Genomic DNA, 25,648 nt, shown 5'->3' on the forward strand with positions numbered 1-25,648 from the left:
CCTCGAAGCCTCTTGGGACTTGTAGTCCACAACTCCGGGAGGTTTTTCAGGTCTCTCCTTTTTCTAGTGTTTACTTCACTTTTTAATATGGTGTCTCATGGAGTGTCCACAGCAACCCCGGAAGAGAGGGACCTACCGTAACACCTCCAGCATCCCCGCCAGGGTCCTAACCTTAGGTTTCGGCATATCTAAACTGCTCTGCTCTTGCTGCTTCCTATCTTGGAAATGACAGCTCAGATTCTCTTGTTCAGATAGATGCCCCGTGGCTCCCCAGTCCCCCAAGGATCCAGTCTCATCCGCTTGGCCCCGAATTTTGAGAACCTCTGGCTTCTTTCACCTACCTTTTATCCTGACCCCTGGGTCTAATCCTTTTCCCCTTTGGGCCCTCTCAGGCCCTGCTACGTCTTTTAGGAAGACTTCTTGGACTACATTCTTCCCAAGTCCAAGCCAGGCGAAATTTCCTCCGGGCTCCCACAGCCCTTATGATCCTCCTCTCAGACCTGACTCCGCTCTCTCCAAACTGCCTGGGTACAAACCAAGTGCCCCTCCCTTGCCCACCAGACAAGGACCCGGCACCCAGTACATAGAAAGTACCCCATAGTACTAAGTGGAAGCTACTGAGTAGTAGTACTCCAACAACGCAGCAAAGGAGAAAGAAGCACCTCATTTTGTGGGAGCCAAATGAGCCTCAGAAAGTTAAGGCCTTGCTCAAGGTCACACAACCCATCCCCAAGGAGCGGGAGGATTCAAACCCTTAACTCCCCACCAGCCTTCCCAGACCTGTGAAAAATGATGACATATATAAGACAAATGGAAATTTGAACATTTATTAGACAATATTAAGGAATTGTTAACCACTTTTTAGATGTGAAAGTTTTGTGATTATGTTTTAAAGAGCCCTTTTCTTGGAGAGATGCATTCTGAAATACAAAAAAAATAACCCAATGCCTGAGATTTGCTGCCATATAACACAGGGGGAAGGTGGGTTGTGGGTAATTGGTGGTCAGAGCTGTGTACCGAGTACACAGGGTTCACTGTAGACTACTGCCGTATGTTCGAAATTCTTCCCAATTCAATAGCGTGGAAAGGGACTAGGCAAGGTCTGACTTCCTACTCCCACTCTCAGTCCAACCCCAGACTCCTCCCCCGGGGGCGATTCCACAACTTGAGGGGCGCTCATGTCTGAGTTGTCCCGGCTCCCCACAAAAACAACGGCAGGAGAGGTCCCAGGACAGAGAGATGCTCTAATTGGGGTCCTGCCGGCCGCTTCGCGATCCTCAGTGGCTCAGCGACTTGCGGCCTTTGTGCATGCGGCGAAGGATGACCTGGATGCCGGACGGTGTGCTCAGGCGCCGGATCCAGCCGTGTTTGTGTTTGCGTTTGATGTTGCTCGGCTGATACTCATTTCCACGCGCCTTTCCCCGGTTCTGCTGTGTGGCGAGGAGTCCCCAAGCGTCGGGGAGCCCAAGCCAGGCGCGGGGCTGGAGCCACCTGCGGGGGTAAGAGAGATGGCGAGGAAGGTCAGAGGGGGCGCTCTGTGACTTGGGCGTGACGCTCAACCACTCTGAGCCTCGGCTCCCTTATCCGTGCCAGGACGGAGCCCCGTTGCAAGAAGCACTCCATCAAGGCTCAAGGCGTTGGCAAGTCCTGTTGTCAGTAAACAGCTGACACCAGCCCCGACACCGCCCTTCTTTCCAGATTTGGGGAAGGGTCCCCGTGAGGACTCACCTGACGCGACCCAACTGGCGACCTACGGATCCGATCAAGAAAGCCATGTCCAGCCGCCGGTCGCGACGTCCCCACGCCGGCTGTTCCAAAGCGAATAGGCTCTGCCCGGGCGGTACAAAACCTTCTGGGAAATGTAGTTTCTCCTAGCGCAGAGGCCACATGGCCTCCGGGTCCTCCTGGAGTGGTAGTTCTGCGCTTGCGTCTCATCTGCGGGAGCGTCCCGTCCTTACTGGCAAGGGAGTGTAGTTCCTCATGTGGACCAGAAGGCGGCAGGCGAACGGCACCTCTCTGGCACGCGCGTGCGTACAAGACGTTGTGTCCCGGGGTCCGCTGGGAGCTGTGGTTCCTTCGCTTGTCGACGGGCAGAGGGTGCCCGGAGGTGACCGTGGCGCAGCTGGTGGCAGCCTCAGGAAACGGCTGGTTGGTCCTCCTTCCCCCAGCAGGAGGCAGGCAGATGGCACACAGCTGGCTGGCAGCTTTTCTCTGGACCCAGCCAAGTCTCTGTTCCTTGGCGGGGAGCCCAGGAGACCTAAGTTGGAGTTGCCTGGATGTCCTTGGGGTGGTCCCTGCTCCTTTCGGGGATTCAGTTTCTCAATCTAAAACTCACGTGTTTCAAGCTTGCCCTTGGTGGTACCTCCATTCTGGCCCTAGAAAAATCTTTCTAATGCTCAGATCTGGGCCTCACAGTCTCTGTGGTGCTCGTTGCGCCAGGGAAAATATTCAGCTCCCCTGGCAAGCATATGACGCCCTCCATACACACACACACACACACACACCCTCTAAATTTCAGCCACATCCGCCTATGCCTGATGCTCTCCTATTCATCCCCCCCACCCCGCAATTCACTTTTAAAATCCTCGGATATTGTCCTCTCCCCCAGCCCCATCCCTCCCTTCGGCCCAACCATGTCTCCATATGACTCTCCCCAGACTCCCCCAAAAGCCCAGGGGCTCCACAAGGGCGAGGCTTGTGGCTGAGTCCCTGCAGGCACCCCAGATCTCCCAGCTTGGCGCGGGGGGGGGGGGGAGAGAAGGGGAGTTTTTACTGCATGAATCAACTGTAGTCTCCCAGGAGCTCTCTGAGTGGGCAAGAGTGGGAGGTGGGACCTAATCCAGCTCTGGCAGCAAATTCCAGGAGATGGGAGTGGGCAAGGAATGGTTAACCCCTTGTCCTCTGAAGCCCATCCTACCTGCACCATCACTTAGCAAAACTGTACAGTATTATACTACTAAACCAGTACAATAATAATGTCAATAATGTATTGAACACATCATTCTGGGTGTTTTTACCTGCATAGCAAACTCATGAGGGGATTAATTTCATGGAGAAATAAGTGGAGTCTCAAGAGAAGTGGCTTGCCCAAAGTCACACATCAACAAAGGGCAGAGGCTGGATGTGAACCTTGGGATCTCTGACTCCAGCTGGGACCATCGAGTCACCGGTTAGGTTGGCCAACGGTTAAACTGGCCTGTCTGTGAAACTCCAGTTCCCTAATTACTCATAGCTTCAAGTTGTCCGCTTAAAGGTTTAACGAATAACAATTTCCAGGACTTGATATCACACAGCCGTGGTTTTAAGTCCCACCTCTGCCCCGCAGCCCCCCAGCTTGCCTTGTGACTTTGTGCCCTTTATGAGCCTCAGTTTCCCCACCCAGAATTGGAAAGATCTGGGAGTCCCTAGAACGGAAAGGTCAGCACAGATAGAGGACCACGGGGGCCCCATTTGGAGGGTACAGGGCTGTTCGGAGGCAGGGGCTAGACGAGGGGATCCTATTCACAGTAAAGGGCTCCCGCTGCTGCCTCCTCGGAGCTCCACAGACCCCAGTTTGTGACCCCTTCTCGGCCCTGGGCCAGGCCTAATTCCTCCCTCCTCCTAGATAAACCCCTGAAGGGGGTGGGGCTGCTGCTTCCTGAGCCCGCCTTCATCCCGGAGATACCACCTATGATTGGTAGTCTAACTAGGCCAGGTCATTTCTTAGCTCTGATTGGTCTAGACACCTGTCCGTCGGCATACAGCCCCTCCCCCCGGGGAGAGACTTAAAGGGCCGGCTCTCTCGGCGGCCGCGGGATGCCCCCGCGCTGACCGCCGTGGGCCCGAGCCCGCCCGCGTAGACGCGCCTGGGCCGACCCCGTGCCACCATGTAAAACGGCGCCGCAGGCGGACGCTGGCTTCTCCGCCTGGGACCCCTCCGCCCAGCCCCGGGCTACAGGGCCCTCGATGAGGTGAGCGGGGAGTGGGCTCTGGAAAGGGGACATCGAGGTCCCCGGGGCTTCCACTTCGGAAGGGGGTGTGAACAAAGCCAGTGCTCGGGCTCTTAGGAAACCGCGGAGCCCCAGTGGCTTCGACCCCGCCGCAGGGCTTACTAACACCTGAGAGGCAGGGATCTGGCTCTGGGGAGGGGACCTGGCGTGGCGCATCTGCGTCCCCCTCCGCAATCCGGGGTTGGGATTCCACTGGAGGGGGGGCGCGACCTGCTTCCCCTCTATCAGCAAGTACGGGCCATCGGAGGCCGTGCCTTCCGCTAGTCTTATCCCCGTGGCGCGCAGGACGGGGACGGGGGAGGGGTTGGTCCCATCTCCAGGCCCTAGACAATGGGGGTGCACTGCACGGGTATCCCCCTTGAGTTATGTAACTGCCTGTGGTTGCCATGGACACGGGGGGGGTGGCCCAGAGAGCAGGCTAGAGGACCGGAGGCCCCCAGGGAGGGCTTTACCTTTTCCATCCTCTTCTCCACCTTTGGGGATTGTGTGTCAGACCCCCGGAAGCCGGGGTACTGACGAGGGAACAGACTGTCTGGGCTTCAGCTTTTCCGTCTGTGATATAGACCCAGTGTGGGTCTTGCGGAGCTGGACAAGGCCTTCTGGAGCTCAGTCCCTAACCCACTCCCTCAGGGCCTCACCTTTCAGGAGCCAGGTTCAGAGGCCTGGATGGAGGCTCGTTGGAATCTGCACCTTTTTAGATGCCTTCAGAGGCAGTCAGAATGTGCCCAGTTGGTGAAAGTAAGTTAATGAGAATGTGTGCATGGATGGATGGATGGATGGATGGATGGATGAATGAATGAATGGGTTCTAGAAGCCATAGCTGCTATAACCCTGAGCTGGGGGGGTCCTCATTTGCCGCAATATCCCCTCCTCCAAGAAGCAGCCCTGGACTATACCACCTTCCCTATGGACACCTCTTGGGGTCAGCCATAGCCAGGTCCCTATCACTAGGATAGACTAGGATAGCCCAGGAGGGTGGCCGACCACCATGCAGGCACTGACTAGGTAGACAAAACATCTTGGTGCTTGGCTAGCTCTGGCCCTCCAAACACTGAAGCCCAGAAGGGGCCTCCTGGTACAGCTTACCTGACCCAGGTGCAGGGATTGGGTGCTGTGGGGGTGGAGGGCTCCTCATGTAGATGGCCCCTGAGATGGCTGTGCCCCCACTTGCAGGACACACCATGCTGACCGGGGTGACCGATGGGATCTTCTGCTGCCTGCTAGGCGCGCCGCCCAACGCTGTGGGGCCTCTGGAGAGCGTGGAGTCCAGTGATGGCTACACCTTTGTGGAGGTCAAGCCTGGCCGGGTGCTGCGGGTGAAGCATGCTGGGCCTGCTCCAGCCCCCAACCCACCTCCACCACCGCCAGATGCTGCCCAGGGGGACCGGTCTGGCTTGGTCCGCTGTCAGCGCCGAATTACCGTGTACCGCAATGGGCGGTTACTGGTGGAGAACCTGGGCCGGGCACCTCGAGCTGACCTCCTACATGGGCAGAATGGCTCCGGGGAGCCGCCGGCCGCCCTAGAGGTGGAGCTGGCCGACCCAGCGGGCAGCGATGGCCGCTCGGGCTCAGGCAGTGCCGGGAGTGGCAGTGGTGGTCGCCGGCGGCGGGCCCGGCGCCCCAAGCGCACCATCCACATTGACTGTGAGAAGCGCATCACAAGCTGCAAAGGTGCCCAGGCCGACGTGGTGCTCTTTTTCATCCACGGTGTTGGCGGCTCCCTGGCCATCTGGAAGGAGCAGCTGGACTTCTTTGTGCGCCTGGGCTATGAGGTGGTGGCACCCGATCTGGCCGGTCACGGGGCCAGCTCGGCACCCCAGGTGGCCGCAGCCTACACCTTCTATGCGCTGGCGGAGGACATGCGTGCCATCTTCAAGCGTTATGCCAAGAAGCGAAACGTGCTCATCGGGCATTCCTACGGGTGAGCCAATGCCGGGGTGGGGATGGGAGTGAGAGGTGGGGGTCACAGGGACTGGACACCCGCTTGCCAAACGCTGACTTCTCTCCTTGAAAACTCTCATTAACGTCTATAACAAGATAGGGGTTCCCGCCACCACTGCTGTTGTTTCATACTCCTTTAAAGCAGTGTTTCTCAGTCCTAGCACTACTGACGTTTTGGATTAGGTCATTCCTCTCTTGGAGGGGCTTTCATGCTCACGGTAGGATGTTCAGCAGCATCTCTGGCCTCTCCCCACTGGTTGCCACCGGCACAATGGCCTGGTGATGGTCATGACAATCAAAAGTGTCTTAAAAAAAAAAAAAAGTGTCTTCAAATATTGCCACAGGTTCCCTGGCAGTCAGAATCATCCCAGACTGAGAACCACTATCTTTAAGTTCAAAAATCAGTTGCTCTGGAGATCCCAAGGCCTCTAAGGAAGGGCTAACTAGAATCCTGTAAAGTCTTTTTACAAGGCCACAGGTTGCTGTAATTCACTCCCACTTAAAGGGGCGATACATGATACCATCTAGCATTTAGGTGAGTGCCCACTGCATTGAAGACTGGGCCTGGGTGCCTGATTACTGCCAAGTGGTACTGCTCTCCTTTACCCAGGAGGAAAGGCAGGATCCGATCAGCTGGCGAGTTTGAGAACCACTGTTTTAGCGGTGTGGCCCATGCAATGAGACAAGAGAAAGAAATGTTACATATGTTTCTGAAAGAAAGGAAGCCAGGCTGGGAAGTAACATAGCTCCTATTTGTTTATATGATAACACCCCCCAAAAGTGGATGCTTATGCTAAATGTTTCCATCAATTAAATGAGCACCCATCTGTGGTAGTTCCTGTGACCTCATAACAATGCTATGAGGACAGCCCAGTTACTATTTCACAGATGTGGAGACGGAAGTTCAGCGAGGTTAGGCAATCTGCCCAAGGGCACACAGGGAGTCACTGGTACTGTTAAGTCCAACTGACTCTTGCTTGTATCGTGTTCCTCTTCACAGCTCGGGTTGGCAAATTTTTTCTTAATGGGCCTAGAAACTCTTAGGTTTATAGGACATATGGTCGTCTCTGTTGGAGCTTCACAACTCTACTGTCATAGCAAAAAAGTAGCCATAATTGTAAACAAATGGGTGTGACTGTGTTCCAATAAAACTTTATTTACTAAATAACTTACAAATCTACCAAATGGTAAATTTTCTTTGCAAAAACAAATGGCTGGCCCACAGGCCATCGTTTGCCAAATGAACCCAGCTTTAGAGGGAATGAGGAGCTGGACTGTAGGGGCTCCTCAGACTGCACCTTTCCGCCCTGCATAAGGCAGGCTAATGTGCCATGCCCAGAGGCCGGAGACAGAGGATCCGTACAGGAAAGGGATGCACAGGAAACAGGGACCTTCTCTGGGAAACCAAAAAGTAGCAGTCTAATTGGATTGCTTTCTTAACACTTGGCAATAAGTAATTCTTACCCCTTTGGGGGTCATGGCGGCTTTGAGGATCTAATGAAAGTTCTGGGTTTGGATCTTCTCTCCAAAAAGAAGGGGAAAAAATCACTCTTAACACACACATAGTCTTATAGTTTGGGGGCGCTCAAGATGCCCCCCCACCCATCCCTCACTCCCATCCAGTGCCCGTGCGCCCCAGGGGAAGAATGTTGGCCTTCAAGGACCTGTCTCTGGGTGAGGGGAGGGCATTAACTCCCTCGCTGCCTGGATCCTGCTGACCGCCCCCCTCCAACCCTCCCCGCCCCCCACCTACCCACCGGCAGCGTCTCCTTCTGCACGTTCCTGGCACACGAGTACCCAGACCTGGTGCACAAGGTGATCATGATCAACGGCGGGGGCCCCACGGCACTGGAACCCAGCTTCTGTTCCATCTTCAACATGCCCACATGTGTCCTGCACTGCCTGTCGCCCTGCCTGGCTTGGAGCTTTCTCAAGTGAGTCACCCCGGCCCTGGGAGACCCTGGCATGTCTCCGAGTCGGGTGGGAGGGGAGGCTGTGTTGCTGCTGGGACGGGCATTGGAGGCGCCCCTGGTGGCCGAGCTGGCACGAGGCCTCCAGGAGTGCGTCCCCACCACCAGGGCTGGCTTCGCCCGCCAAGGAGCCAAAGAGAAGCAGCTACTGAAGGAGGGCAATGCGTTCAACGTGTCGTCCTTTGTCCTGAGAGCCATGATGAGCGGCCAGTACTGGCCTGAAGGTGACGAGGTCTACCACGCTGAGCTCACGGTGCCCGTCCTGCTCGTTCATGGCATGCACGACAAGTTTGTGCCAGTGGAGGAAGACCAGCGCATGGCCGAGGTAGGGCCTTGGCATCCGAGCCACCACACCCCCCTATATCCCCTGCGCACGCACCCCAGGGCGATTCTGCCTTGTGCTTCAGCCCAGAGAAGGGAGAGCTTAGATTGAAAGTGCAATCCAGAACGAGGGGCTGCCCTGGGCAGGTGTTAGGATTGGGTGCGTTCCCCACTATGCATAAAAGGTGCTCTGCACAGCTGGGATTTGTGTAAGTGACCAGGGACACAATACGTAATTCTGGGAGAGGGTGGACCAGGGGATCTTTAGATCAGAGGCTACCGAGAAGGTGTCTTGGGATCCTCAGAGCTTGGCCTAGCTCTGGACCAGCAGTTTTTAACCAGCAAGGATTCTGATTCCGGGGGACATTGGAAATGTCTGCAGACTTTTTTGGTTGTCCTGAATGGGGAGGATGGGCTTCTGATATCTGGTGGGTGGAGGCCAGGGATGCTTTTCAGCACCCTATAGTGAGCAGAATGGCCCCACAGCAAAGAGTGTTCCCACCCCAAGTGTCAGTAATGCCAAGGTTGAGAAGCCTGGCACGAGGGACCTTGTCTTGGCATGAGAGACCTTGTCTTTCTATCTCAGTGATTCTCACCCAGCGGTGAATTTGCTCCCTAGGGATATTTGGCAATGTCTGGAGACATACTAAGTTGTCACACTGTGGGGCGGGGGGAGTGGGACACTGCTGCTGGCATCTGGTGGGTCAAGGCCAGGGATGCTGCTTAACATCCTACAGTATACTGGACAGCCCCCGCTACAGAGAATGATCCCGCCCTGTATGTCAGTAGTGCTGATTGAGAAATCCTGCTCTGGACATATTGTAGGCACGTCATAAATGTTGAATGAATATTGACTTGAGCTCCACTGGGGCAGCAGGCTATCCTCCAGCTTTCCCTTGGGTGGAAGTGGAGGGTTGAAGGGGTAGACCCCAGGAGGGACTTCCTAATGCTACAAGCCTGGTGTGGATGGGCTTGGGTGTCTCAGGGCAGCCTGGCCCCACGCAGCACCATTCTGCCTTTGCCACCCTGAACCTGTGCCCCCCGCAGATCCTGCTGCTGGCCTTCCTGAAGCTCATTGATGAAGGCAGCCACATGGTGATGCTGGAGTGTCCTGAGACGGTCAACACGCTGCTCCATGAATTCCTGCTCTGGGAGCCCGAGCCCTCGCCAAAGGCCCTGCCCGAGCCCCTGCCCGCGCTCCCAGAAGAGAAGAAGTAGCCGCTGGGCCGGGCGGGCATCGCTTGGTAAGCCGAGGAGCAGCTGGAGGAAGCCAGGAGCCGCCCCACGTCCGCAGCGCGGACCACCTGGGCGGGCTGTTCGCTCCGGTGGGCGGAGTCAGGTCAGGGAGACGCCCCCAGGCCAGCTGGGTAGGACGTGGCATTCTCGGGAGCCAAGTGGATACACCGCTCTCCGTTTCCATCCTGCCGGACCCATCGGTGTTTTGGGGCCGGAGCCGGAACCCCCGTGGAGGATGACCTTGTACAGAAGCCCCTGCCCCTCAACGCCACGGCCGAGGCAGGCCCCCCACCCCGCTCTCTGTCTTCCGTGTCAGCCGTGCTTGATCCCGGGACCCTCGGGGCCCCGCCTCATTGCCCGAGACCCTCCCCACCCCCCATATCTTGGCGCTGGGAGCTACTGTTGCCCAAGTGGGGGGGAGGGATAGGGGGGCTGGCGCCACCGAACCTGCACATCTCAACTTGTAACTCAATAAAAAGAAGTGACAATCTGAGTCTCCGGACCTGTGCTGGGTGACCGCAGGGCAGGGTGGTCCTGAGCCTCAGTTTCCCCGTCTGCAGACTGGGCTGATGCGGGCGCCACCCCCTCAGGGCTAACTTGCAGAGAAGTGAGAGCGTTGGCAGTCCAGGCTTGCTTCCTGAGTTCTCCCTCCCTCCTCAGAATACTGCTTGGGCAGTATTCCCAGAGCAGAGGCAGATGGTGAGCTCCCAGTCCCTGGAAGGCAGGAGTCTGTCCCGCTGAGGTTCATACAGGGGTTAAGGTGAGGATCAGTAGACGTTGCATGGGTCGGAGCAGCCATAATTGAGTGCCACCTGTATACAAAGCTCTGTGCCAAGTGCCTGACGCCATCGGTTCATTGAGTCCCTTTTATCCCATGCCACTCAGCAAGTCTGTACCTCTTACTATCCCATTGTGTCTTTCAACCTGGTTTAAGGTTGCTTTGGCCATGAAGATACTGTTTGTTTGTTTGCTTGCTTGCTTTAAGCCAAAGAATCTGCCTTTCTTGTCTGGCAGGATTTCCTGCCTACGGCCATGCTCTTACTCCTCTATATTTTCTAATGTATGTATCTCAAGGTACACCTGTGGTTTGTGTGAACGGTGCGGGGAGAGCACTGTCCCTTTAGTTACTGCATCTTTGGTCCTTCCCCACTGGTTTGTAAGCCCACCTTTAGTTTAGAAAGGAGTTCTCCTGGGGGCACTGTTTTCCACTAGCAAATTCTTTTTTCTTTTTTAAATTTAATTGATTTATTTGAGAGAGAGCGCATGCACATGAGGCGTGGGGCAGAGGGAGAGGGAGAAGCAGACTTCCCACTGAGCAGGGAGCCTGTCGCAGGACCTGAGCAGAAGTCAGACACTTAACCGAGTGAGCCACCAGGCACCCTCCATTAGCAAATTCTGGTGACATTTTTAATTGAGGCAACTGGGGGTGGGAGGAAGTGGGTGGAGCCCACTGGCATCTAGTGGGTGGAGCCAGGAGATGCTGCTCCTACCCCAAAAAATAATTTGACCTCAAATGTCAGGGTCCACATTGGGAAATCCTGTTAGATAAATCTCATCTCTTTTAGGTCATTTTTTGGGGAGGGGAGTTTTCTCTGGATTCTTTCCCAGTGACTTCTTTGTGAATTCCTGGGCATGGGGCACACTTTTAATTGCTATCACTTTATCCAGAGAGTTGACGTCTGAGAGGAAAGGAAGTTCAGAGAAGTTTCCCCAGTTTGGTCAAAATGGTAGAAGCCAGGGGCGCCTGGGTGGGTCTGCTGGCTAAGCATCACACTCTTCATTTCAGTTCAGGTCATGATCTCAAGGTTGTGGGATCAGGCCCCCTGGGGGGCTCCCGCTCTACGAAGAGTCCACTTGAGATTCTCTCCCTCTGTCCCTCCCCCAGCTAATGCCCGCTGTCTCTCTAAATAAATAAAATCTTTTTAAAAATAAATAAATAAAATAGTAGAGCCCAGACCCACTCCCGAGGCCCGGCCCCTAATTACCATACCAGCCAGTCTCCAAAAGCGGCCAGGGGCTCAGCCTGGACGAATTGAGGCAGGGGAAACGTGCCGGGGGTTCCGTCCCGCTGCCCCCCCCCGCCCCCCTGCAGGACTTGGTTCACTAAGCCATGATGATGGGCAGATGGTCAACCCAATGAGGCGGCGGATCCACCCAAATCTCTAAATACACTAAACGCTTTGAAGAAGCAACTTCCAGAAAATAAAATGATCCCATCAACACCTCACCAGGATGGCAGCTTGGCATTTACTAAAGCTTTTCACATATGTGAAGTCTGAAATCGCACAGCATCACCAGGAAATCGCCGTTATTTATTGCATCTTATAGTGGAAGAAACAGTCTCAGAGAAGCAATCGAGAGCCCCGTTGCACAGCTATCCTGAAGAGGGCTGGTCGCTCACCCATACCCCAGTCGACCTCCTGGGTTCTGCCCACATGTCACCACACACAGTCTGCCCCTCGACGGCATCACGGCACCTCCCTTCCCCAAGAGATTTTCCACCTACAGGGCTCTGAGCCACACACTGTACTTCCTGCCTTTGTTTATTCCCGTCTCCACCATGACCCTTCCTGAGGTGGGAGTTGTCACTGTCCCCATTGCACAACTAAGGAAACTGAGCCTCAGAGACACAAGTTAGTGGTCCGAGGTCCCACAGCTGGGAAGCAGAGAAATCTGGCTCTTGCGTTTGGCCGTTTCCCCCCGGCCCATCCTACATGTGAGTCCCCTGCGTCTGGGAGATAAAAGTGGATTACACAGACAGGCCCAACCTGCCAAAGCACTAGCATGTTCTGAAGCACTGGAATGTTCCAAAGATCCTCTGGTTCCCTACTTGTTCTCCCATGTCGGGAGGCTCCGGAAGTTCCATCTGTAACAAAGTCCTCCCTCAGCTTGGGGGAAGATACACCGTATGCTGCGGGCCACCCCTCACCCCTGGCAGCCTTCTGGAGCGGGTAGGCTGCCTTCAGCAGGGGGCCGCCACCACATGCAAACACCCTGATCTCTACTCAGGCCGGAGGGCCAACTCCCCAGGACTCAGCCACGTGCCTGGATGTCCTGGGGCCGCAGCTCTCGCTCACCCTCAGCCAAGAAGACAAGGAGGGCGCGGTGCAGCAGATGCACCCCCAAGCGGCGGCGCCGGCTGGCCGGCCAGCCTGCCACGACTCCGTAGCAGTGGCCTTGTTTCTGGTTGGTCAGCATCCGGATCCCTGGAGAGAGGAAGGGTCAGGCATTATTGGAAACCGCTGGCAGATGTGACAGTGAACCCCCTGCATATTGCTCTTAATCAGGGACACACCAATAGAGCAAAATATGTACGCGTGCAGGTACATAGCTGGTGCTCAATAATTGCTCATTGGATGAATGCACAAACAGGTCTGAGAGGAAAGGGGTGAGGTAATCAGTGGGTCAAGGGTTCCTCATGTGACCCCCGAGCAGGCACCTACCTAGAGCGTCCACAAGACACGCCTCTCGAGTATAAGCCTCCACAGCTACCACGTGTTGGAAGCAATGCAGGGAGACCACACCACGACCACTGGCCCAAATGTCCAAGATCTGGCGCACTTTGGGGCAGGCCTAGGGGGCCAGGGTGGGGTCAGGGGTCTGCCCTCCAATCCCCTCCTCCCTTCACCTCCCCATAGCCCAGCAGCCCCTGCCATGACCCTGATCGTTAGCCTCGCACCTGCTTTCCTGGCTGCCGATGGAGCCTGAGGGCCTCCCAGAGGTGAACATCTGGCCGGGCCCGTGTCCCTTTCCCCACATAGAAGATGGCACGGACAAAGGTCCGAAGGCGTTCAGCCGGGGTCAGTGAGAAGGCTCGGGCTGGCAGGTCCTGAGTCTCCCTGGATGAAGGGAGTTGCTCAGAGAGGAAGAAGTGATGAGAGCTGCCCTGAAGACAGTTTCTAAGTTCACAGAGCAACCAGAATCCATGTCCAGTAAGCCCCATTTTCTAAGGCAGAGAGTGGTGGATGCTCCATGGGGACACTCAGCAGCTTTGAACTGGGTCTAACCAACCTTTTATAGTTAAAGAAGCTGATGACTGGACAGGGCCAATCCCCCTTTTAAAGCTACAAAGCAAATAAGAACCAATCCCAGAATTTTCCAGCTTCCACCTCTGAGTCATCCCTGCCCCGAGTACCTGGGGTCCAACAGTAGATACGTGAAACTGGACTTCGTGACTCCCTCCCGCCACCTTCTCTTGGGATCTGGCTGCTTGAACTGCTGGGCAAGCACATCCTCATCTGTCTGGGCATCTGGGATACAGCCTGTCCGCAGGGCTTCGGCCAGCTCTGGGCTGTGCCCTGAAAAGTCTGAGCCCCAGGTGGGGGGGGGCAGGGGAGGACTGAGTCAAGGCAGACAGAAGAGGGGCTGTTCCCAGAGACAAAGAATAAAATATGCAGGACTGAGAGACAGGGGTGTCCGGGAATTCCCGCAGGCTCGTCGGACTCTGGATGCCCCGAACAGACTAACCAGGAGCAGCACGGGCTTCTTCCAGCCGTTGGAGGTGGTAGGGCCGAGTGAAGCGTGTGATGGGGCCGGGGCTCTCACCAAGTGCTCGGAGCCCTCGCAGCAGATCCAGGTCAGACACGGCAGGGACCAGAGGGCAGAAGCAAGAGGGGACAGGGTCCCTGACACCTGTGGAGCTCGCCTCATCCTCCGTCAGCCAGAGGGCAGCCACATCACTGTCGAGGGACACCTCTTCGTCTTTGAGGAAGGGGGTGTCGGGGAGTCCAGGCGGTGGTTCCCGAGGGGGGCTTTGGGCAGGGCTCCCATCAGGGAGGGATATGGGGGAGGGGGAGGCATCTGGAGAGGTCAGACTCAGGGCCCGCAGACAGGTATTTAGTTCTGCCTCCCTGTCTGCCCTGGCAGCTCGATGTACCAGCTGTGGGGTACCTGGAGACCTTGGCATCCTCTGGGAAGGTCGAATACCAGGCAGGACTCCCTGCTTGGCCTGGGATAATGACCCAGCCCAGGAGGAGGTATGCGGGGCTGGGTCTTCAGTTCCAGAAGCTTCAATTGCAGTGACAAAGGAGGTATCTGAGCTGTAGTTCCATTGTCCTGGGGGGGACTCCAAGCCACTATCCTCGTCAGCAATCTCAGGGGGGGCAAGGAGGCTGGGGAGTCTGGGGCTGGCCTCCAGGCCCATGTCCCTGCCAGCACTGCTGCCCAGTGCTATGGAGCCCGGCGTCACATTGGGAGGTCCAGAGGGCCTGGCGTCCAGCCCCTTTTCCCTGGGATCTGGGCCTAAAGTAAGGGATGGGAGTGAGTCAGAAAGGAGGAGTGAAAAGAGCCAGAGACAGAGATGGGGGTTGGATCAGGCAGAAATGGCAGCTGGAGGCGCAGGGAGGAGGGAAAGAGTCGGAGGCAGACAGCTACTGGAGACACTGCACTTGAGCCAGAGCCAGAGAGTAGACATCAGAGGGACACGCAAAGCTAGATCAGACGTTAAGCCCCCGAGGAGGCGCAGGCCCCACTCACCGTCAGGCTCGGGCTCAGGCTCCGGCTCCTGGCTCTCTGCCCGTGTCCGGGTCGAGGTCTTGGTCTGAGTCTGGAACTCCCGAAGGACGCGGGCGCAATCCTGGTGCCCCTGCTGCTTTGCCAGGTCCAGCGGTCGCAGTCCGTCCTGCGGCGGCGCGGTCAGCAGGGGGCACCCGAGATCCTCTTCCCTCCCTTCTTCCCTCCCTCCCTTGCTCCCTCCGGGTCCGCCCTGCCACTGCAGGCGCTGGGCTCCTACCTGGTCTCGCAGCGCGGGGTCCGCTCCGTGGCCCAGCAGTAGTTCCAGGCCACGGCGACAGCCCCAGGCGGCAGCCACGTGCAGCGGCGTCAGTGCCTCGACCGAACTGGGGCCGGAGCGGAGGAGGGGTCAGCAGAAGAGGGAATGTGATCTCCGCCTCTGCACCCCGGAACCTTGGCTCTCGGGCTCCTATCGCCACCCCACCGCCTGAGACACTATCCTTGGATCCTAGACACCACGCCCTCGGCCAGCCTCAAACCTCTGCTCTCTAAGCCTAGAGCTCTCACCTCCGGATCCGAACCTTTAATCTCTACTTGGCCCCAGCGCAACCTGACATCCCACCCTGCTTCTGGGACCCCCGCCCCCGCCCCCGGATCCTCAGGAACCGCCCCGAGATCTCCAAGCCCCACCCTTGAGCACCGAGTCTCCGCCCCTAGGCTTGGGATGCCCTCTCCAAGACTCCCAGTTCTCGCCCGCGGACTCGGGAGACGCCTCCCCTGCGCGGCTCAGCCCGCCCCGGGTCCAGGCCCCGCCTCACCGAGCGTTGGCGTCCCCGCCTCGGCGCAGCAGGACTTCGAGACAGCGCAGACCGCGCGGGTGCCGGGCTCCGGCCGCCAGGTGCAGGGCTGCCGCGCCATCCGCGAGCAGCAGGTTGGGGTCGGCGCCGCGGTTCAGCAGTTCCTCCACGGCCCTACGGACTAGGAGGTCAGAGTGGACCACGACCCTCCCCCCCCCCGGCCCCCGGCCCGGTCCCCGCCCTCACCGCGGCTCCTCCTCCCGCAACGCTGCCCGAAGCTGCAGCGCCAGGTGGGCAGCCGCGTCCATGCGGGGGCTGTCCCGGAGCCCCGCTGCCCAGCCCGCCGAGTTCCAACTTCCCGCCGCGGCCTTGTGCGCACGCGCCGCCCCACCCCCCCCACCCCCGTCTCGGGTCCCAGCAGGCCCGCGCCGCGCGCTGTCCCCAGCCGAGCTGACCTACGTCGCGCCGGCGTCCACATCGGGGTTCGGGAGCTCTAGCGCCTGCGGGAGCCCGTGACACCGAGTGGCGCTCACGCAGGGCCTGGGGCCGCCGATAAGGCCCCGGGCGGGTGGAGGCCGCCGAGCGTGCCGTTATCTCATCTTAAAAGCGGGGAAACGCGAACTCACCCCGATAGAGGGGTGGAGCTGCTTCCCAGGACCACAGGTGCCCACAGGGCATCACGTCTCCTGGAACGTTTTGCCCAGGGGGCCTGCGTGGACGCGCACCGCCTCGATACCGTGTAAGGCTTCAATTAACAGCTCCCGCCTCCGTCTCTGTGTTGCCCGTTTTCACTTCCCGGGGAAACTGGAGTCCACTACTTAGGAGCGCTGGGCCGCTGAGGGCCTTAATTCTCCCATCTGCGAAATGGGAGAATAATCCCTTCCAGGCTGGTGTGAAATGGAACGAGTTTCACCACAGGGGCCTGGCACATAGGTGCCCAATAAATGCTCATAGGAAGGAAAAGCTGTTGCTCAATAAAGCTGTTTCCGTTTTATAAGAATCTAGTCGCTAAACTTTTTTCACAATCGCTCATTATCCAGGAAGATAGCTGAATGGTAGACTGTTGTATTTGTCTCTGGTCTCCCTTCCTCTGGGGAAAAGCCATTCTATTTCCTGAAAGAGCTGTAACCCCTTCCCAGAGGAGGGGCTTGATCAAGTCCTCCCGGATCAGAGCAGCCCAGAACTCTGGCCCACCGCTGGCCCAATGTAAGGTTACGTGACGTAGGCAAGGCGAGTCGTATGGAGGTGTGGGGGCCCTCTCTTCACCTGGGCTGTAGTTTGAGGAGTGGTCAAGCCCTTTCCACGATTTAGGAGAAAAGCAGGACACGGTGAACACCAATTACGTGAGATGTTTCAGCCCACCCCAACAGCATCATTGCCTGAGCAACTGAATACAGCCAAGCCTGAAGCTGCACTTCGCTTTTCATCCACAAGAACCAAACCATTCCCCTTTCTGTCCAGCCGGTAGGTTTTCTGTCACTTGCAACCCAAAGATCCCAATTAACACGAGGTAACTGTTGTGGACCTGGGCTAGGGATTCTCAGATTTTTATTTTGATGACAAAAAGCACACAGCGAAGAACAAAACTTACAGTCAACAAACCAGTAGTGGGGGGTGGGCTGGAAAACAGGGAACGGGTGCCCAGAATCCCCAGGAGCCTCCTGGAACCCTCCCCACCAGGGTGCCACAGAGCCCAGTTTGAGAACCATTCTCTAAGCCAAGGGCTTCACTGAACAAGAAGGCGGAGATGCACAGGGATGGTTCAGACAGTGGCTTCGACCTCGGTGGCTTCGTCGTCGTCCTCCAGCAGGCTGTAGGAGGCATGGCTCTGGCAGGGCCGCTGCAGCGGGTGAGCCAGCAGCTTGGCCATACAGTTGTGCAGCTCAAGGGCTGGCCCAGCCAGCGCCACCTCGTACTTGTAGCTGGTACCCTTGGTATCCAGGCTGCCCATAAAGGCAAACATGTCCTGTGGGGCCGGGAAAGGGCTGTTCAGGCAGAGGTTCCCCTGATGGACCCTCTCTGCCCCTGGAGGCCTTTCCAGAGGAGGGGGCATAAGGGATGGGTTCTGAAGGATGAAGAGGAGTTTGCCAGAAAGGAAACGTTCCCACATTCAGCAAATATTCCCTGCCACCCACACAGTGGTAGGGACCCCAAGAAATCTCAGTCCTGGAGCCCCCAGTTTGGAGAGACACAGTTAGATGCACATTACCCCCAACAACCATGCTATTCATCCCTGACGAGCAGAGCCTTTCGGTTTGGGTGCTGAGGTAGGAGTAGGAGCTGGCCTCAACTCCCCCTGTTCACAGTTGGGTAAACTGAGGCACAGAGGTAAGTGGCCTAATCAAGGTTCTATAGTGAAGTCTGGGCTGGGATGTGAAGGACCATGAGGGCCTGGGGAGGCAGGGAAGGAAGGGCTCTCGAAGCAGAGGGCACTGTGAGAGCAAAGGCAGACAGAGAGAATCCCCCGCTAGCTCACAGCAGACATGTAGAAATGGTTGTTGAATGATCTAAGGACCATGATCCAGCAGGGCCAGGGCTCCAGGGCTGCAAAACGGACGTGGGTTCCAAGACACCCCAGCTCCACCCACCTGCCACCCACACACACAGCAGCCTCTCACCTTCCAGCTCATTTCCTCTTCCTTCTCGTCAGCGCCATTGTGGATGTAAACAACATCAAAGAAGAAGTATGGGCACTGGAACATTTTCTGCAGGGGAAGAACGCCGGCCTTCGGGGCCTGAGCTACCCCATGCCCCCATGACCATAATTCCCCAGCTTCTGCCTTGGACTCTGGGTGTCCCAGCTCTCGTGATCAGGAAGTCCCTCCTGGTGTCTAACTACCATCCTGCTGGCTGCAGATTTCCCTCCCTTTCCCCGGCCTCACTCACCTTCATGGGCTCCGTTAGGGAGAACTGGGGCTGGCAGGGCGGACGGCTATAGACAAGGATGGTGCGGACCACATACGGGGGTGGAATTGTCTGCACATTCTCAGTGACTGGCAGCTCAGTCTTCTGCTGGCTGCGTAATGGAGGGTGGGGGACAGGTCAGAGCACACTCTGGGGACCTGCCCCTCTTGTCACCCTCGTAGAGCCTGGGCCTTCACTGGGCGTGCAAAGCCCCACATGATCCTTCCCAAGTTCATTGCTGCCTCTGAGCCTCCCCATATGCTGTCCGCTCTGCCCAGAGGGCCTCTCCAGCCTCACCCTTCTGCCTGACCTCTCCTGCTCTATCAGGGAGACTCTGCTGACCCCAAAGGTGGAGCCCGCTCTGACCGCCCTTACATCCCCCGTCATTGACCTGAGCTGGCCCTACCCCACCAGGCCAGAAGAGTCGAAGGCAGGGACCTGATCTTATCTGATAAGTTAGCACCCACGTCCCCAACTGGCCGTGGCTGGATCTCACACTGGCAGAGAGCATTGGGCAGACAGAGCGTTAATGTCTTTAATATGTGAAAAACAAATCTGATTATCAATAAGAACAAAGCCGACATCGCCCCAGAAACATAGGCAAAGGGGACAAATGGAGAAATCGCTGCAGGAATACCGAATGGCTTACAAATGAATGAAAAAAGGCTCAAAGAAAACCACAGTGCAAGTAACAGGTGGCCGCTAGCCTCCATCAGACAGACAGAACCTTCGGCAGCACAAACAACCCTGGTGTCGGGGGAGGGGCACAGGGTTGGTTTCCTGGGAAAGAGCTCTGGCAAACTCTAGCAGATTAAAAATACACACCCTTTTGGCCCAGCATGTCTTCCATTGGGAATTTACAGGATGGGTTCACTTGCAAAATTTGCCGGGACAGCTGTACCAGGTTAATCACGATGGAAAAGGCAAAACAAGATCTGTGTCCACCATTAGGGGGCAGGTAAAGACAGGGGTTGGACTGCTAGGGCCCATAAGCCAAGAATGGTTTTTTTTTTTTTAAAGATTTTATTTATTTATTTGACAGAGATAGAGACAGCCAGCAAGAGAGGGAACACAAGCAGGGGGAGTGGGAGAGGAAGAAGCAGGCTCATAGCGGAGGAGCCTGATGTGGGGCTCGATCCCAGAACGCCGGGATCACGCCCTGAGCCGAAGGCAGATGCTTAACCGCTGTGCTACCCAGGCGCCCCGGTTTTTACATTTTTAAAATGATTGGGGGGAAAAAATCAAAAGAAGAACATTTTGCAACACGTGGAAAGGATATGAAATTCAAATTTCCGTGTTCATCAAGAACATTCTGTTGGGACACAGCCCCGTGCATAGTTCGTGACTGCCTTCCGGTTACTCGGGCAGGACCCAGTCATTGTGACAGAGACCATATGGCCTGCAAAGCCAGAAATAGTTACTGTCCAGCCTGTTACAGAAAAACCGTGCTGCCCTGTGGGTTAAAACAATGGAGCGGGGGACCTCAGGGCCATCACAGGACTGACATGGAAGGCGAGACGTGGGGAAGGCGGTACTTACATGAGGCTGAAGAGACCTTCCAGATCTGGCAGAGATGCTAAGGAGAAGGCTGGTGGCAGAGCACGGGTAGGGAGTGGCGGGTGGCTTCCCTCATCCTGATGCCAGAGGAGCCCGGGCACCTTCACGCCTCGTGCCAGGTACCACCGTGCAGGAGATGTGCTGTGTGACCCTGGCCCAGTCGCTTGCCCTGTCTGAGCCTGTTTTCCCTCAGCATAGATCACAAAACAGGGGGCCCGCACTGGATGCCCTGAAAAGGCTTGGTGGCTCAAAGCTCCCCTTTCCATCCCAGACAGGGAAGCTGTCCTCACAATGCAAGAGCCTTGGGTGTCCCCGTCCCCTACCCTCAACACTCAGCATTGTTTTGTAAGTCACAAGGATCATTTTCTAAGTTTTGGATTGCACGTGAGCCTTTTGTGTTCAAATTACCATAAAATCTGCTGTGCCCAGGTTGCAGGAGCTGTAGCAGTGATTGTGAAATCTCAGTCACATATTGCCATTTATTGAGCACCAACGGTATACTTGGCCCTGCACAGAATGCTCTCTATGCGTGTGGTTTTGACATCGAGAGTCCAAATCAGCTGGATTTGTTTCTGTACCGTGACTCTTTATCTTAACAGAAACCCCCTGGGGAAGCAGGTTTTGTGCCTCCCCGTTTTACAGATGAAGAAACAGGTTCAAAGAGGGGACTTGCCCAAGCTTGTCACGGCAGAAGTGGGATCTGGACCTGAGCCAGTCTCAGCCAGCCCCCTCCATGGCTCAGGTGTCTGGGGTTCCAGGACAGCAGGACAGCCCAGCCCCTCCACAGGGCACCCCTGCCTGGAAGGATACTGAATGTGGAGCAAGAAGCCGTCTCCAGGTCATACAGGCAGCTGCAGAGCTCGCGGGGATCAGAGGTCAGGCCGGACAGCTGCTGGGAAGCACAAGCCTCAGCAAGGTGCCTCCCTGCCCCGAGGGAACCCCCCAGCACCCAGGCCCTGCCCCAGCCTCACCCAGGCGATGTCGTCATTCACCACCACCAGCGCAAACTCGTGGCTCTTGTCGATCTTGTGTTTTGTCCGCACAAACATCTCAATCATCTTCTGGGAGACGTTGAGGGCATTGGTTTTGGAGCTGGGGAAGGACAGAGGGTGAGGGGGTTGGTTAAGGCAAGGCCTCCCGGCCTGGAAGGTATCTCCTCACTTGTCAGTCCTGGGGAGCCCTCCACCAGCCTCAGGATTAGGCAATGGAGGCCCAGGTCAGATCCTTCGGGGAGGTGGCAGAGCCCAGCCCCTGCCTCCAGCTTTTGCCCTCTCCAAATGGGGTTCCTCTGGCCAGCCTGGGTCTCACAACTGATCCTCACGAGGTCTCCCCCAGGCCTTCACTCAGCCACAGACGGCTAGGGGTGGCAGCGAGGGGAAGGCAGGCTTGTCCTCAGCATCCCCCAGAGCTCCTTGGACCCTTTCCGGGCCCAGTTACCAACCCCACAGAGACCCAGCTGCTCAGAGCAGGGGCTTCGGGGCCATCTAGGCCTGGGTCTGAGTCCTGACTCTGCCTATTTGCTGTGAGGCCTTGGGCAAGTCACTTCACCTGTTTTTGAGTCATTGCTGTGCCGTGGACGGCACAAAGCCACTCTCACAGGTTTGGAACGGAGCCCTGGTGGGTTACAGCTTTTTCATGGTTGGTTGCCATTGTGATTCTCTGACAGCACCAGGCCCTAGGCCAGGCCAAGCTGCTGTGAGCCTCAGAGAGAGAGAGAGTCCTGAGTTTTTTGAGCTGCCTCCCCCTGCCCACCTCACCCCAAGCTGTGGCTGCATATTCAAGCCCCCAAATGTTCCTCTCACCCATTGAATGACTCCAGCTTTGACAGGGACATTTCCTCCGACAGGTCCAAGCAGATGATCTGCAAGAAGGTTCGAGGAAGGTCAGGGCACTGTGCCTGGCAGCGCCTAGCAAGTGGACGTTAACACTGGCCCACACGGCACTCTGGCGGCCCTCTCCAAGCAGCTCTGTCTGAAAAGGTGGTATGATGACCCCCGATTCCCAGCCAAGCAACCTATTTTAGAAGACGGTGGTTCAGGGAAAAGAGCACTAGATCAGGAGTCCAGGTTTATAAGAGCATAAAGGAGCTAGAGAATGTCTGACACAGAAATAAGTAAACAAAGGTAGAGTGCGTTGAATTGTGCCCCGACCCCCACACAGATATGCCCACCAGGAACCTCAGAATGTGACTTTTTTTGGAATTAGGGTATTTGCTGATGGAATTAAGAGAAAGATCTTGAGATAAGATACAGATCCTGATCCATGGACGCCTGAGTGGCTCAGTCGACAGGGGCATCCAACTCTTGATTTCAGCTCAGGTCATGATCTCAGGGTCATGAGATCCAGCCCTCCATCCGGCTCCCTGCTCAGTGGGGATTCTGCTTGATACTCTCTCTCTCTCTCTCTCCCTCTCCCTCTGCCCCTCCCCACCCCCCCCAGCTTACTCCCTCTCTCAAATAAATCAATCTTGAAAAGAAAAAGACCCTGATCCAATGACAAGTGTCTTTATAAGAGAAAGAAGATTCAGAGACACAGACGAGAAGGCCGTGTGAAGACAGAGGCAGAGACTGGGGTGATGTGGCCACAAGCCAAGGAACATGTGGAGCCCCCAAAGGCTGGAAGAGGCAAGGAAGGATCTTTCCCTACAGCCTCCAGAGGGAGCTGGCCCTGCCCATAATTTGATTTCAGACTTCTGGCCTCCAGAAGAGTGAGAAAATGAATTTCTGCTGTTTTAAGGCACCTGGCTTGTGGTAATTTGTTTGGTAGCCCTAGAAAACTCCTACGAAGCGACCAATGAATCCCAAGAAGCAAGAACGTTAAACCTAAGGTCTCACAGCCACAGGCCAAGCCCCTCACTTACCACCTTCTCTGGACAGTTGACCCTCGGTGTCCGCACCTGGACTTCCGGAGCTGTTGCGGGCACCTGCCAGGGCTTGGGGCCAGCTCCCGGAGGATTGGGGGTCCCATCGTCAGCACTGGCCGCCTCGCCCTCACCCTCGCTGCGGCTGCCCACACTGGCCTGGGCCCCCAGTGCCCGGTCCTCAGCCCCCTCAGGGTTGGAGCGTGTGCGGGGCCTGGGCTCAGCTGACTGCTCCTCTTCCTCTTCCTCTTCCTCCTCCTCCTCCTCCTCTTCCTCAGTGGGGCTGCTGGGCTCTGCCACCTCCATGGCCCCTAAGTGGCTGGATGGAGCAGGATTGGGGGAAGCCAGGATCCTCCCCTTAGGGGTTTTAAAACATTTGGTTACTGGGCAGAACAGAGCATGAACTACTTAATGACTGTAAAAATCACTTCTTTCCCGACCTTAGTTTCCTTATATGCCGAACAGGTGCCTGGCATCCGTCCTGACTTAAGATAATAGTCTCCCATTTTTTCTGTAGTGCTAACTCCACCCCTTTCCTTGGCCAATGAATGAATCTGGCCACCAGGAATGGCTCTGATATGGGGCATGACCCAGTACAGGTCAATGAGGGGCAGCTCTGGGGCTTCCAATAGTGCCACTAGGGAAGAGGGACTCGTTAGAGTTGCAGAGCTGGGAGGACAGAAGTTGAGAGCTGTCAGGAGCCTCTTTTGCCTCCAAGAGGGGAAAGAAAATCTGCTTAAAGTGACGCTCACCCAGAAAACAGCGGCTAGACCTCTGTGCACCTGGATCCAGCTATGCCTGTGGGAAACTGAATAAAGGAAGCCTTATTTAAAATGGAATTGGGAGGCCAAAAGAGGAGCTCTCACCCCCTACAGCAATGGCAGACCCCAACAGGAAGACAGACCTTGCATTCCCAACAGTAAGAAGACTATACTCACCCAGTAAGAAAATTTAAGATTTTCTCCTTGCCTGGCAACAGCCCAGCCAATGACAGAGTTTCACAACTCAGCCAGTGAAAAGCCACTAAACTTCAAATTCCCAATTTACTCCAACAGACTTTAGGTTTATAAGAGCCCCTACCAACTCCCCTTCCTCTTATAAAAGAGCACTCCTCTCCTTTGTTCTGGACTTGCCTAAGATTTTGCTATAGCTTGTGTGTCCTGAATTGTATTCTCTGCTATTCCCAAACAAACCTCTTTTTGCTGGTAAAAAATAACTGACAGTTTTAGTTTTAAGGTTAACAGAGTAATTAGCTGGGGTGCCTGGCTGGGTCAGTCGTAGGGCATGGGACTTTTGATCTTGGGGTTGTGAGTTCGAGCCCCATCTTGGGTGTAGGGATTGCCTAAACGTAAGAAAAAATGAGAGTCATTAGCTCTGGGATTCTCCCCAGCGGGCACTGGGCTGCCTAGAAAGTGCGCAAAGGAGTGGCACGAATCTAGGTGTTAAAGGGCCCTTTGAGGGGCGCCTGGGTGGCACAGCAGTTAAGCGTCGGCCTTCGGCTCAGGGCGTGATCCCGGTGTTCTGGGATCGAGCCCCACATGAGGCTCCTCCGCTAGGAGCCTGCTTCTTCCTCTCCCACTCCCCCTGCTTGTGTTCCCTCTCTCGCTGGCTGTCTCTCTCTCTGTCAAATAAATAAATAAAATCTTAAAAAAAAAAATAAAGGGCCCTTTGAAGAAAGATAGGGCATCAACAGTTTGCCTATCTGGGCTGGGGTGTGGGCTGCGAAGGATGGTCTCTCAGCGGCTTGCAACCCCCTCAACCTCTAAGGAAAACAATGCTATAGCTTCAGCAAGAGGGATGAAGGCTAGGCCGCAGGAGAAACCAGAGCTGAAAGCGGAAGCCTCAGGGAAGGCTTGGGGCTGGACCTCTAGGGACGGGACCGCAACCACCCAACCTCTTCTCACCGTAGCCTGAGCCTCCCTCCAACTCAGCCGAAAACTGACTAGGAAGCCGCCATCTTTCTCAGCCCGGATGTAGTGTGGCGCAGCCGCGACGCCTCCTGGGAAATGTAGTTCAGCAAGCCGTAAGGCAAGCGGACGGCTGAACTGGGGATGGCTGGAGAGCCTTGAAAGTTGATAGGCTAGGAGTGTGCTAAGGGGTGGGGTTTGGAATGTGATTGGTTAAAGCAAGAATAGACGGAGCTTTGATGTTTCTGGCCGAATCAGGCTACACTGGTCAGTGCTTCAACCCTGATAGGCTGGGACGAGGCCTAGTGGAGCGGACCTTTCTACGGAATAGGCTCAAAGGAATGGAGAAGGCCTCACTTGCAATGTGATAAACTGAATGCGAGGAACTTGGGCGGGATTTAGAAGAAGAGGCAGGGCTGATTGGTGATTGGTGGAGCTGACCTGGCCCTCAGCGAGGGGCGGGTTTTTGAGGCCTGAGGTGGGCGTGGCTCACGCCCCAGGCCCTGCCCAGTTATTTAATTCTGCTCCTTTATTTTACATATATTTGCAAAAGCCGAACAGACTAAGCCAAAACTATTTCAGACTACCTTTTCTTCTTCATGCGCACTTCTCCTCTTACCCCCTAACCATTTAAAACCCACTCTGAGCCACAGTTTCTTTATGTGTAATGGAGTCAATTAAACCAGCCCTCAGGAGCCAGGCTCTGGTCATTGAC

General features: G+C 56.0%; 4 protein-coding genes across 10 annotated transcripts; 1 reads left to right on the forward strand and 3 right to left on the reverse strand.

The window, feature by feature from the left end:
- Nucleotides 1-811: 811 nt before the first annotated feature.
- Nucleotides 812-1,868, reverse strand: MRPL34 (mitochondrial ribosomal protein L34). The gene is made up of 2 exons (XM_045778591.2): nt 1,729-1,868; nt 812-1,491 (listed from the first exon to the last, which is right to left on the reverse strand). The coding sequence occupies exons 1-2, from the start codon at nt 1,773-1,775 to the stop codon at nt 1,278-1,280; spliced, it is 261 nt and encodes an 86-aa protein (XP_045634547.1). The 5' UTR covers nt 1,776-1,868; the 3' UTR covers nt 812-1,277.
- A 1,878-nt stretch (nt 1,869-3,746) lies between these two features.
- On the forward strand, nt 3,747-9,950 carry ABHD8 (abhydrolase domain containing 8). The gene is made up of 5 exons (XM_045778737.2): nt 3,747-3,950; nt 5,163-5,910; nt 7,694-7,864; nt 8,009-8,225; nt 9,269-9,950. Exons 2-5 carry the CDS (start codon nt 5,171-5,173, stop codon nt 9,437-9,439), a joined length of 1,299 nt encoding a protein of 432 aa, XP_045634693.1. The 5' UTR covers nt 3,747-3,950; nt 5,163-5,170; the 3' UTR covers nt 9,440-9,950.
- Nucleotides 9,951-11,750: 1,800 nt separating this feature from the next.
- Nucleotides 11,751-16,414, reverse strand: ANKLE1 (ankyrin repeat and LEM domain containing 1). 2 transcript variants are annotated; one of them, XM_045778797.2, is made up of 9 exons: nt 16,161-16,414; nt 15,727-15,879; nt 15,189-15,294; nt 14,933-15,077; nt 13,925-14,698; nt 13,593-13,764; nt 13,137-13,296; nt 12,901-13,030; nt 11,751-12,663 (listed from the first exon to the last, which is right to left on the reverse strand). In XM_045778797.2, the coding sequence occupies exons 1-9, from the start codon at nt 16,181-16,183 to the stop codon at nt 12,491-12,493; spliced, it is 1,836 nt and encodes a 611-aa protein (XP_045634753.2). In that variant the 5' UTR covers nt 16,184-16,414; the 3' UTR covers nt 11,751-12,490. The 2 variants fall into 2 exon arrangements, with proteins under 2 accessions (XP_045634753.2, XP_045634752.2); XM_045778796.2 differs by lacking the exon at nt 16,161-16,414 and adding an exon at nt 15,952-16,081.
- Nucleotides 16,415-17,236: 822 nt separating this feature from the next.
- On the reverse strand, nt 17,237-25,060 carry BABAM1 (BRISC and BRCA1 A complex member 1). Of its 6 annotated transcripts, none has more exons than XM_045778704.2 (10): nt 24,931-25,060; nt 23,779-23,834; nt 23,027-23,345; nt 21,969-22,027; nt 21,138-21,258; nt 20,977-21,058; nt 20,149-20,173; nt 18,592-18,721; nt 18,324-18,410; nt 17,237-17,671 (listed from the first exon to the last, which is right to left on the reverse strand). In XM_045778704.2, exons 3-10 carry the CDS (start codon nt 23,330-23,332, stop codon nt 17,468-17,470), a joined length of 1,014 nt encoding a protein of 337 aa, XP_045634660.1. In that variant the 5' UTR covers nt 23,333-23,345; nt 23,779-23,834; nt 24,931-25,060; the 3' UTR covers nt 17,237-17,467. The 6 variants fall into 6 exon arrangements, with proteins under 6 accessions (XP_045634660.1, XP_045634662.1, XP_045634658.1 ...); XM_045778706.2 differs by having other exon boundaries at nt 20,977-21,055; nt 23,027-23,383; XM_045778702.1 differs by having other exon boundaries at nt 23,027-23,383.
- Nucleotides 25,061-25,648: the final 588 nt, after the last annotated feature.

This window comes from Ursus americanus, chromosome 14 (genome assembly GCF_024610735.1).
Source record: "Ursus americanus isolate L20-20 chromosome 14, mUrsAme1.1.p, whole genome shotgun sequence".
In the NCBI taxonomy this organism is placed as follows: domain Eukaryota; kingdom Metazoa; phylum Chordata; class Mammalia; order Carnivora; family Ursidae; genus Ursus; species Ursus americanus.

Bases quoted from the DNA above. Each gene is read 5' to 3' on its own strand.
- MRPL34 (XM_045778591.2), bottom strand. From the start codon at position 1,775: ATGGCTTTCTTGATCGGATCCGTAGGTCGCCAGTTGGGTCGCGTCAG. The intron at 1,492-1,728 runs GTGAGTCCTCAC...TTACCCCCGCAG, and splicing joins CGCCAGTTGGGTCGCGTCAG to GTGGCTCCAGCCCCGCGCCT.
- ABHD8 (XM_045778737.2), top strand. From the start codon at position 5,171: ATGCTGACCGGGGTGACCGATGGGATCTTCTGCTGCCTGCTAGGCGCG. The intron at 7,865-8,008 runs GTGAGTCACCCC...CCCCACCACCAG, and splicing joins CTGGCTTGGAGCTTTCTCAA to GGCTGGCTTCGCCCGCCAAG. The intron at 8,226-9,268 runs GTAGGGCCTTGG...TGCCCCCCGCAG, and splicing joins AAGACCAGCGCATGGCCGAG to ATCCTGCTGCTGGCCTTCCT.
- ANKLE1 (XM_045778796.2), bottom strand. From the start codon at position 16,013: ATGGACGCGGCTGCCCACCTGGCGCTGCAGCTTCGGGCAGCGTTGCGG. The intron at 15,880-15,951 runs GTGAGGGCGGGG...CCTAGTCCGTAG, and splicing joins TTGCGGGAGGAGGAGCCGCG to GGCCGTGGAGGAACTGCTGA. The intron at 14,699-14,932 runs GTGAGTGGGGCC...CCCTTACTTTAG, and splicing joins GCCTGAGCCCGAGCCTGACG to GCCCAGATCCCAGGGAAAAG.
- BABAM1 (XM_045778704.2), bottom strand. From the start codon at position 23,332: ATGGAGGTGGCAGAGCCCAGCAGCCCCACTGAGGAAGAGGAGGAGGAG. The intron at 20,174-20,976 runs GTATCCTTCCAG...CATCTCTGCCAG, and splicing joins GGCTTCTTGCTCCACATTCA to ATCTGGAAGGTCTCTTCAGC. The intron at 18,722-20,148 runs GTAAGTACCGCC...TCCATTACGCAG, and splicing joins GAAGGTCTCTTCAGCCTCAT to CCAGCAGAAGACTGAGCTGC.